The sequence below is a fragment of the Vulpes vulpes genome, chromosome 1, assembly GCF_048418805.1.
Source record: "Vulpes vulpes isolate BD-2025 chromosome 1, VulVul3, whole genome shotgun sequence".
NCBI lineage: Eukaryota > Metazoa > Chordata > Mammalia > Carnivora > Canidae > Vulpes > Vulpes vulpes.
In genome coordinates, this window is record NC_132780.1 from 65,870,264 (window position 1) to 65,882,357 (window position 12,094).

The window sequence follows — 12,094 nt, forward strand, 5'->3', positions numbered from 1 at the left end:
CCATGGAGAAGAGTCTGGACGGCAGCCCACCAGATCAACTCTACTCAAATAAGCAAAAACACCAGAAATTTCACCCCAAAGTAGTAACACCTCCTTTTGTTCTCTTTAGTTTGTTACTTGTTTTTTTTTAAGATTTATTTATTTATTTATTTATTTATGATAGACAGAGAGAGAGAGAGAGAGAGAGAGAGAGAGAGAGGCAGAGATACAGGAGGAGGGAGAAGCAGGCTCCATGCCGGGAGCCCCACACAGGACTGGATCCCGGGACTCCAGGATCGCACCCTGAGCCAAAGGCAGGCGCTAAACCGCTGAGCCACCCAGGGATCCCCGAGTTTGTTATTACTTGTTTTACTGCAGTCAGAACACTCCACGTGAGATCCACCTTTCTAACAAGTGGTTCACTATGGTGCCATGTCCCTGGTGATCCTGGGTAGCCGACACGTCCCCTGTGTCCTTAACTTTAAACCCTCGCATGGTGAGCGTATACACACTCGGGCTAAATCAAACACCTCTCTTTACAGAAATCCAAGTAATAAGCACAGCGAGATGAGAGGCGAGACTGAATGTTTTCTGGTTGGTGACTCGGTCTGATTTGAGCCTGGGGCTGTGTGATCTCTGAGGTCCAGACAGACCTCGCGGCGGCAGCTCGTGGCCCAGTGCAGGCCCAGCACGGACCAGGCTGGCCTCAGAACAGGGGAGCTGGATGAGCAGAGGCTACCAGACAAAGCAGGCACGCTCTCCTGGGGCGGTGGCCACAGAAATGCTGGCCCTCCGAGTGACATGCCTTTTATTTGTATTGGCATCCAATGAAGGCAGACACTGTGTTTCAAAGGTTGTAATATTTTATCCACCCATAATTTTGAAGGCCAGACTCTGAGAAAAATTAAGGATTCTGTGCTGCAAAGCTCTTTGCATAAATAGAACATTCTTTTTCCCTCCTTAATATAGGTGGATGTGCTGTGATAAAAGACCGGCAGGAAGGGCAAGGCACCCCGTCCGCCCATCCAGCGCAGGTCAGCTAGGGCAGCCGTGTTGTAAGTCTTGGCCAGAGCACTCGAGCAGAGCACTCTAGGGCTGGTGGGGGAAGAAACAGAGTATCCCTTTTAAACGAGTATTATCATTTTAAATGCAGAGAGATAGAAACAAATTATAACAGGAAAACCTTTATTTTTTTTTTATTTTTTTTTAAATTTTTTTTTTTTAATTTTTTATTTATTTATGATAGTCACAGAGAGAGAGAGAGAGAGGCAGAGACACAGGCGGAGGGAGAAGCAGGCTCCATGCACCGGGAGCCCGATGTGGGACTCGATCCCGGGTCTCCAGGATCGCGCCCTGGGCCAAAGGCAGGCGCCAAACCGCTGCGCCACCCAGGGATCCCAACAGGAAAACCTTTAGTACATAATTGGGGTTGCCAAGTCATACAGGAAAAAAATTAGATACACTGCAAACTATTGCAAGAATATATTAAAGTACTCAGTTTTGACAGCGTTTATATATGAAAAACTGATCACAACCATCTGCACGATCATGGATAACCACATGTATCAATGCATCAAAACAGACCATTGTGAAGCCGTCACCAAGGCCCCTTTACCAATCTGAGTGCAACCTGCCCAGGACACACTGCCCGACACTATGCTGAGATCCTCTTTGTCTGCTGATGAATGTAGGCATTGCTAAGGCAGAGGGAGGATTTGTTTCCACAAAACATCCCAAAAAGTTCTGTCGAGGTACTGATGGCAGCTCGAACGTGAAAGCAATGGTGCTAGCTCTAGTCCTGTCTACTTCGGTCAGAAAAAAGGACATTTCTAACGTCGGAACTATTGGAATGCCATCAAAGAGTGAAGGTAAATGTGAGTTGCATAGGGCTTCTGCAAGAGACAAACACAGATATGATTAAAAGTCCTAGCACAGGGCAGCCCCGGTAGCTCGGCGATTTAGTGCCGCCTTTGGCCCAGGGTGTGATCCTGGAGACCCGGAATCGAGTCCCACATCGGGCTCCCTGCTTGGAGCCTGCTTCTCCCTCTGCCTGTGTCTCTGCCTCTCTCTCTCTCTCTCTCTCTCTCTCTCTGTCTCTCGTGGATAAATAAAATCTTAAAAAAAAAATCCTAGCACACCCCGTATGTCGTGCCTGCCTCGGAGAGCCTGCTGTGGGCAGAAGGAAGTGTAGCTGAGGTGTGGCAGGTGCCGACAGGGACCCAGTCTAAAAACTGGACAGAGAGTCACACACACATACACACAGGCATGTGCACACAGAGACACACACATGCACACACTCAGACACACTGGCACATATACATACACACACACAGACACACGAGCATACGCACATGCACAGACACATACATGCACAGATACACTGGCATGTGTACACTCAGACACACAGCACACACACCTTCATATACATACACACATGTGCATGTGCACACATGACTCACAGATACACACATGCACACACCTACATATATATATGCACAACATACTCAGACACATAGACATGTGCAGACACATACATGCACACACACATGCACATATGCACATATGTGTACACACAGGTACATGCACATATATACACACATGTGCATGGAGATACACATGCACAGGTGCACACGGATATACACACATGCACACACACGCACACAGAGATACTCATGCGCACACACACACACACACACACACCTACATTCTACATAGACTACTTTTATGGGAAGATCTGTTTTATTGAAGAAAATAACAGCAGGTTATCAACTAATTTATAGTAACCGAACCACACTCTGATCCTGCTGTTTTCTATGTGTTCACAAAGCCTCCGGGCGAAGCTCCACATTGCCCTGGCTTCCCAAGGCAACGTCACCAGAAGCCTAAGGAAACAGCAGGTGAGGGAGTTTCTGAGCCTGTTTCATGACTCCCTGTATGTAAACCAAGGCTTGTTAGGAACAACTCTTAGTGTTCATCAGATCCCACTGCCCTGTCAGAGAGCCGAGAAGCTGGTGTAGACGTGTGGCCCCCGGCCAGTCGGTGAGAGAAACAGCAGGTGCGCCTGGGCCCAGCCGCCCTCGCACGGGTCTGTGATTGTCGCCCATGAGAGCAGGCCTCAGAGCACCAGGAAGCCTGCAGGTGCAGGTGCTGGCACCTCTCCTCCCTGACCCGACCAGCAGCATGAGGGCTCTCACAGCCACGCTCCCAGCATCCACACGGGGAACCAGCAGCGAGGAGAGGCCACATGATCCTCGCGCCCCACATGAGGGGTCCGAGGCTGCAGGGCAGTTACTCCTGTCAGGTTTACATCACATTTTCGATAAAATTAATGTAAAAATAGAGGACGTTCATGGCAACACCCAACCCAATACGGAATGACAGAGCCCTCCGGGCTTCACAGAAATCCCACCTGACAGCCTGGCTGGTTTCAGGGAAGACGAGCCCCGCTGAGGCTCACACACCACCATCGCGCCCCCACCCCCCCCACCCCCCGCCGGCCTGGGATGCATGTGCACAGAGCTAGGGCTGCCCTCCTGTCGGGGTTGTCAGACCACACCGGAACCCAGTGTCACCAAGCAGCCCCCTGGTAGGCTGCCCTTGGATGGCATGTCTGCAGGGGAAGGTGCTGGGGCCACTGGAGTGCTCTCTCCTTCAAGGCTGGGGGCTCCGTTGTGTGTTCTTCATCGTCAGAGGGTCCCCCGTGCACATGCATCAGCCCCCACACAGCTGCTCCCACTGCCACCCACAAGCCCCACATGGCCACCCATCTCTGCAGAGCTGCGGGGAAGGTTCCAGGACAGATGGCAGTGGCATGAGGCCTCTGCAGGGGCCACACGGTCTTGGGGACACAGGGTTTCCCAGAATAGCAATAAGATAAAGGCTTTGTCACAGCACAACGACCAGGGACGGAAGGCCCTAGAAGCACATGTTCAGCCTTCTACACCAGTAATAATTACTGCTTGTCTGGAGGAAGCCCTGTGTATGTGTCACTCGGGGTTCTCGATGGGAAAGAACAAGACTCTGAAACCTCAGCAAACACAGCAGTTATTATGAATGAGAACCATTCATCTGTCCCTGTTGTGAGGATACAATCTGCCTCCACAGTGACACTGCAGAGGTCCCACACATCCTGGCCCGAATGCCGTGGGCTTGACGGGGCTCGCTAGGGATTCGTTGAGGGTTCCCCGTGGGCTCGTGGACACTGCAGCCTCGCTCAGGCGGTCACGACAGAGGACCGCAAGATGCTGGCAGCAGACAAGAGTGAAGCAAGATCAGGAGCATTTTGTAACGATGTTCACCTAGAAGCCACACGAGGAGGTCCCCTTCCTCAGAAACTCCTTGTTCAGGATCCCTGGGTGGCTCAGCGGTTTGGCACCTGCCTTTGGCCCAGGGCATGATCCTGGGGTCCTAGGATCCGAGTCCCGCTTCAGGCTCCCAGCGTGGAGCCTGCTTCTCCCTCTGCCTGTGTCTCTGCCTCTCTTTCTCTCTTTCTCTCTCTCTCTCTCTGTCTCTCGTCTCTCATGAATAAATAAATAAAATCTTAAAAAAAAAAAAAAAGAAAGAAAGAAAGAAACTCCTCATTCATGGGATTCCCCAAGATAGCTATCCCTGTGAGAGTTCTATTATCACCTTGTTTCCAGAAACCTCCACAGACTTCCATGCCTCCTGGCATTAGACTGTTCTTCTTCTTCCTTTTTTTTGGGGGGGGGTTGTTTTTTTTTAATTCAATCTCGGAAATTTTGTTGAAAAGAAAGACAGCTCTAATTGTCTCAGATCAAAAGGAAAATATTAATATGTTTGCTAAGTTCTGAAAACACAAACTCCACAGATTTCTAAGAAAATATGAGAAACATCCATCAGCGTAAACCACTGCATTTCTACTCAAGGTCAACGGTTAGGTCATAACATCGAAATCATCAAACATTTTAACCCAACCTAATTAAATATGGACTAAAATATTTTAATTGTTGCTTTCAAACTAGTACATTTGAAACAGGCCTATGGAACCGAGTCCCCAGTCCATGAAAATGCCCTCAAAATATGCAGTTTCCCATCTGTGGAATTGACCCTATGGTGCACTAGCCTATTTCACTGCTGGGAATGATTTAGAGAAAAAATTCGGATGGTTATTGGTATCACATGAAGTGGTGTAAAGGGACATTCGGTCTTGTGCACCTTCTGTCCCAGTCAGACAAGCAAGCTTTCGAGCTGGCTGTGTTTCGAATCTGCAATATCCATGGCCTTAGGTGATGGGGGTGGGGGGTAGCAGCACACTCGGCCCTGTGGCAGCAGGATTCCTGTCCCTGGGCCACGTCCACCCTCGTGCTCACCTTACCTCCTCCCACTCACCAGGAACCACCTTCTCCCTGTCGGCACCCTGGACAGCTTGGGGTGTTGCCTGCTGGACATCGAGGGCAGGGTTGGTAAGTGGAACTTCTACCAAGGCATCCAAATTTTTCTCAGATTGATGTGTTTGGAACAAGAACACACCAATTAGACACAGAATAGGAGGAGCAGTCCTTACACAGATGCCACTTCTTTGATGCCACGTTTCTATAAACCGTGATCAAACTGCTTCCATGCTGAGCCCCATTGCGAATCATTTTTTTTAGAATTCCAGGATGGTGAACAGCCAGTGTTATATTAGTGTCAAGTGTACGATCTGATGATTCACCAATTCTACACATTACTCAGTGCTCATCAAGACAAGTGTGCTCCTTCATCCCCATCACCCGTCTTCCCCATCCCTCCATCTCCTATCCACTGGTGACCAGCAGTGTGTTCTGGAGAGTTAAGAGTCTGCTTCTTGGTTTCTCTCTCTTCCTCCTTTTTTTTTTCCTTTGCTCATTTGTCTTGTTTCTTAAATTCCACATATGAGTGAAATCATATAATTGTCTTTCTCTGACTTATTTGACTCAGCATAATACTCTCTAGGTCCCTCCCATCATTGTAAATGGCAGGATTTCATTCATTTTGATGGATGAGTAATATTCCATTGTATATACAGATCACATCTTCTTTATCCATTCATCAGTCAATGGACATCTGGGCTGCTTCCATAATTTGGCTATTGTGGATAGTGCTGCTATAAACATAGGGATGTGTGTATCCCTTTGAATTAGTGTTTTTGTATCCTTTGGGTAAATACCCAGTAGTGTAATTACTGGATCATAGGGTAGCTCTATTTTTAACTTCTTGAGGAATCTCCATAACATTTTCCACAGTGGCTGCACCAGTTTGCATTCCCACCAACAGTGCACGAGGGTTCCCCTTTCTCTGCATCCTCGCCAACACCTGTTGTTTCTTGGGTTGCTGATTTCAGCCATTCTGACATCTCATCATGGTTTTGATTTCATTGTTGAGCATCATTTCACATGTCTGTTGGCCATCTAGATGTCTTCTTTGGAAAAACGTCCGTTCATGTCTTCTGCCCATTTTTTATTGGACTGTTGGTGGTTTTGGTGTTGAATTGTGTAAGTTCTTTATATATTTTGACTACTAACCCTTTATTAGATGTGTCATTTGTATGAGAGACTCCTAACTCTGGGAAACAAACTAGGGGTGGTAGAAAGGGAGGTGGGTGGGGGGTGGGGGTGACTGGGTGACAGGCACTGAGGGGGGCACTTGATGGGATGAGCACTGGGTGTTATTCTATATGTTGGCAAATTGAACACTAATAAAAAATAAATTTAAAAAACAAACAAACAAACTCAGATGCATGTCAGTCAGGACCTTCCACTGATGGACCTCAATCTAGGTTTTCTGCCGTAAGTAGCTTGCACTCTGACCCAAATAAACAGTCATTTTGACTCAAAAAAAAAAAAAGATATTTCATTTGTAAATATCATCTCCCATTCAGTAGGTTGTCTTTTATTTTTGTTGATTGTTTCTTTCCCTGTGCAAAAGATTTATTTTGATGAAATCTCAATAGTTTGTTTTTGTTTTTCTTGCCTCAGGAGACATATCCAGAAAAATGCAAATCATTTTAACCCCCAGACAACTGTCTGGGCACACCATCCTTCCTAGTAAAAGTGTAAGAACTCCTGGAGTGGTCTGTATTGAAAAGCAAAGTGTAACAAAGCAGGAATGGTGGTTTCTGATGAGCAGGAGTGCTTGGGCTTAAAAATCGCTTCTCCAAAAACTATTTCATCACCAAGTACCTGGGCTAACTCAGTCTTCGTTGAAGGCAGAGTAAACAAATTTCTAGTGTTAGGGGCTGCCATTTGGGAGGCTTTGGAGGTCCTGTTTACATGGCCCCAGATGGGGGAGCTGCCCTCTGAGCCCTGGAGACCCTCGGTTTCACTTTGCCTCATGAGGTGCAAGCTCTCTTGGTCACTGCAGGTCCCTGAAACCCACGTGAGAGATTGTCGGAGGAGAGCTGGGTAGGGAGAGCACTAAGGTTCTGGAAAGTCTCCCACAGGCCATTTTGGAGAAGGGAAGAGGCTGTCCACAGCCTTGATGATGGCATTATGAACTGAAGGTTCTTGCAGAGCCACTGAATGTCTAGGAACTAGAGATCAATCAAAGGCAGGGAGAGGGCCTGGAGGTCACCAACAGTGATGTCCTCCCATGCTCATCCAGGTTACTCTTCAGGGAACCATTCATAACAAGAATGGTTAGTTTACTAAGTGTCACCGCAGGCATCCCTCATTTCACTGTTTTTCCTCTTAGTGTGCTTCTCAGATCTTGCAAATGAAGGTCTGTGGCAAACTAGCATCGAGTGTGCCTACTGGTGCCATGTTTCCAACAGCTTTTGCTCACTTCTATCTCTGAGCCAGAAATGTGACTCTTGCAATTTTTCAAACCTTTTCATCATAACTATATTTGTTTGGTGATCTGTGATCAGCGATTATAAATTACTGAAAGCTCAGCTGAGGGTAGCCATTTTTAGCAATAAAGTATTTTGTAATTCAGGTATGGATTTTTTTTAGACATCATGCTATTATTACACACTTAGTAGACTTCAGGATAGTGTAGACAGAAATCACATGCTGTGGGAAACCAAAACATTGGTTTGCCTTATTTTATCGGGATACTCACTCCACTGTGGTGGTAAGGAGCCCAACCCGCCATGTCTCAGGCACACCCACAGTGAATAACTTCAGAATCTATTGGGAAAAATCAGGCTGGTTCTAAGCAGTCATTCAACTTCAGAATCATACAGAATGAAGCTGCCTCAAGAGTATCAGTTGTTCACTTGAGTAAACAAAGATTTCATGTGTTTGTATCTCTATCAAGTGAATCTGAGGCTTTACACTCAAGTCTCCTCTGAAGAAATCAGAAACAGTATATGGTTTACTGAAACCTAATGGCCCCTGAGAAAACAAGTCCGAGGACAAAACATGATACAGAACTCTGGAAACTCAGGGGATGAGATTTGATAAATTATTTTCTTCTGTTTCCTACAAGTGGGAATGGATATATTTTTTAAGACTTTATTTATTTATTCATGAGAGACCCAGAGAGAGAGAGGCAGAGACACAGGCAGAAGAAGAAGCAATTTCCCGGCAGGGAGCCCGATGTGGGACTCGATCCCAGGACCCCAGGATCATGACCTGAGCCAAAGGCAGATGCTCAACCACTAAGGCACCCAGGTGCCCCAGAATGGATATTTAAGGAGAAAAAAATTTTTTTTCACTTATAAAAATCTTTTTTTAAAGGTATGTTCTGCTCTCTTCCATCCCTCAAAGACAGAGCAAGTCCTAGCTACAACCAAGACTCCAGCTTGCTACCTCTAAATGTGACACTTCAATATGCTTTTTATGGTGGATGGCATATATAAGTATATATAATTCAATGAAATAATTTCAAATGCTGCCAATTTGAACTATCCTAAGGGAAGAGCATTAAACATCTTTAAAAGATGCCTCTGCTCCTGAGAGTCCCAGAAACTACTCTTCTTCTTTACACACCTGAAAAGAAAAAACATCACACACCTAAAGCCCTTGAGCTTTTACATGTAGCAAAGATGTAGATAAAATGCATGGCCTTACCCATCCACGGTTGACCAACAAGTGTCTGAAGAAATGATCACACCAGCTTACCTCTGCAATTTCCTCGATAAGCAATCTCTAGCTGAGGGTCCTTGCATTTGGCGCGCTGGAACTCACAGCGAGACAAGAAGGTCCTGCCGTCGGACGCACAGAGGGGCTTCTGAGAGGAGCCCCCACAATCCAGGCTGCAGTCCTTGTCTTTGTCTTGGTCAACTCGCAAAAACTTGGGGAAGAAAAAAAAAAAAGAAGCCAGACACATGTAAAAAGGCATTCTGCAGCGCAGCCAATGACAGAAGTCTGCCCGAGGCCACCACCCATGGCAGGGGGGCTGCCAGGAACATCGCAGGGACCCCTAAAAATCCCAGTTGGGGGCTGCCACGGTCTCTACAACCTTTCATCTCCAAACCAGCACCCGTGGCCAGATTCCCACATGCAACACTAAGTGGTGCAGGAAGCTGTTACACCTGCTGTGGGGTGCGCAGGAGTGCTGCGGGACTGGCACCAGCCTGAATGACATAGTTGGCCCTTTAATTTCTAAACTGGCTTCCCAGCCCCTCCTGCCCAAGCCCTGTCTTGCCCCAGCCTGGAAGTTGCCACGGAGAGCCAGGAGTCCACGGGGTGGGTAATGGGAGGAAGGCACTGTAACTACCTGTGTCCCAGCCACCGTGTCTTCCCCACTTGCTTGAACTAGATTACCATCTTCTGAATAAGTACCCAAGCCCCTGGGAACCCCTGGGAGCCCCTGGGAGGCCACTGATTCCTGTGACATGCCCAGCAGCACTGCACACATGCACACCTCACCCCCAGCATGAAGTGGACACACAGGCCAGGGGGCCTGTTCTCACCCCGTATGGCAGGTACGTGCAAGCACAGGACCACGAGGGAGCCCACAGAGATGCCCGTGCTCCCCCTGCCTGCTCCAGGGTCCCTGTCCTGGCCTCGGCCCCTCCCGATGCCCAGACCCCACCACGGAGCCAGCAGGGTCTTCCCAGGGCCCACCCGCCCCACACCTGCACTCGGTGGACAATCCCACTGCACACCGTCCAGCCTCACACCTGCGCAGCCCCCGTCATGCCGGGCAGGGCAGCAAGCGTGAAGGTGGAGTCAGGAAGCACCCAGGGAGGCTCCGTACCCCGGGATAAACGGATCTCCATGGGCCTTTGCCTACTGGCGTATCCCCTGCCCCACGGGCGTGTTTTCTCTGATCTATGGAGCATTAGCAATTCATTAGAGGAAAGGAAGGAAGGAAAAAGTAGGAAACTGAGAGCTGTGGTTATTCTTTTCAAAGATTTTATTTATTTGAGAGAGAGAGAGAGAGAGAATAGGAGCAGGGGTAGCAGCAGCAGAGGGAGAAGCAGACTCTCTGCTGAGCAGGGAGCCCAGTTGGGACTCGACCCCAAGACCCTGAGATCATGACCTGAGCCTAAGGCGGATGCTTCACCAACGGAGGCGTCCAGGCGCAGGAGAGCTGTCGTTATTTCTGAGCACCGCTCGGTGGTGGTGGTGGTTGGCCCTCTGACTACTGAGCATGTATCTGAACAGGTTTACTTGTCATTTTGAGTCCCGGTAATATTTATGAGGTAGAGAAGCTGTGTTCAGAACAGCTTGTTCCCTCTTAGAGTCCAAGCTGGAGAAGTAGGAACAGGGTTCAGATGCTGAGGGACCCTCATTCACTTTTTCCCTCATCAGTACAAGAAAAAAAAGAAATTCTCAAATTTAAGATACTCCATTCCTTAACAGGTAGCATACCTCCCCCAGTGAAGCTCTGGGGGGGTCCTTGCTGGCACTGTTTCCAGGGTGACCCAGGGCTGCCGCTGAGACAGAGCACAAGGGAGGGAGGAAGGGCCCCAATCATGGTCCTGGGAGGGAAGGGCCGAGGGCACTGGCGCCAGGAAGGTGTGACATGGACATCCCAGAACTCAGGGGGGCTGGGGAAGGTGGCTGAGTCCCTGACGTCTGGACGAAGGCTCAGGCCACAAGACAGGTGACAGCCCCAGAAGGCAGCGGGGTCTTCCCTCAGCGGGGCCCAGGACACGGCAGGGACGCCCTGTTCTAACTTGCTCCAGCAGCATGCCCTATTGTTTCCTGAGAACAAGCTCTCTTGCTACAATGATGTGTGCTGCCTTTAGCCGAGAGGCAAGTGAAAACAGATCGCTGCTTTCTCGCGGTCGTGCAAAACTTTGTTCTTTTACTTAAAAAAGGGCCACACAAGCACGTAAGAACGTTTGATTGAATGTGTCTCTGTAGAGTTTTAAGGCCTGGTTTTCTCACTTTGCCCCAAGTGTGTTTTAACTTTCCAGCCACAGAGGTGCAGGTCTGGGGGCTCCCCAGCTCCCGGGAGATGCCCACACTTCAGCACAGTGTACCTGAGGAGGTGCGTCCACCCACTGCAATGTCACTTCCAATGTTGCCCAGTTTTCCCCTTACCTCTTTCCTCCCAGAAAGTTCCGGGGAGTTTTGATAGACGTCCTCTCAGAACACATAGCTCAGCCCAACAGTGGAGCATCATGCAAGAGAGAGACAGAGAAACAGAGATGGAGAGACAGAGACAGAGAGATAGAGACAGAGACAAACCAAAGACAGACAGAGACAGGAGACAGAGAGCCTGTGAAAGCAGGAGCCCACCTGAGAGAGTCAGGTGCTCAGGACCAGTCCTGCCCCATCAGCCACGCCCACCCATTTCAGCGCAAAGCTACAAGTCACCCAAATCCCACAAAGTGTGATGTGTATGAGGTGGTCCATTTGCATCTTCTGAAACCCTAAGTTAGGAAATGTAGATTACTTACAGTAAGACATTGTAATTATCATTTTCTCCAAAGAGACAGATTCTACATCTTACAATAAAAAAAAAAAAAGAAGGAAAGAAAGCCTAACATTCAGGCATTTGGAATTCGACCATAATTCTTGATAATTTAATGGTGTAGAACTAACAATGGAGCTTTTCTTTATCAGAAATAAGAGAACACACACTTTACTACGCACGTTTCTCCCCCTCCCCACTTTTAATGGCAGTTACATTCCAAGGAGACAGTGCACAGAGGAAAATGAGCTTTTACCCAGGCTATATTCTTTAACCAACAAAGGCCGTAAAAGGGAAATAAAACAGCCCTATTTTAAAGAAT

General features: G+C 48.2%; 1 protein-coding gene across 3 annotated transcripts in view; it reads right to left on the minus strand.

Moving 5' to 3' along the window:
• Positions 1 to 12,094, minus strand: part of SMOC2 (SPARC related modular calcium binding 2) — a 160,911-nt gene that overhangs the window by 105,477 nt on the left and 43,340 nt on the right. For all 3 annotated transcript variants that reach the window (XM_072765897.1, XM_072765889.1, XM_072765909.1), the window contains exon 2: positions 9,024 to 9,195. In XM_072765897.1, coding sequence (XP_072621998.1) covers positions 9,024 to 9,195 — 172 coding nt within the window. The remainder of the gene's footprint in view (positions 1 to 9,023; positions 9,196 to 12,094) is intronic.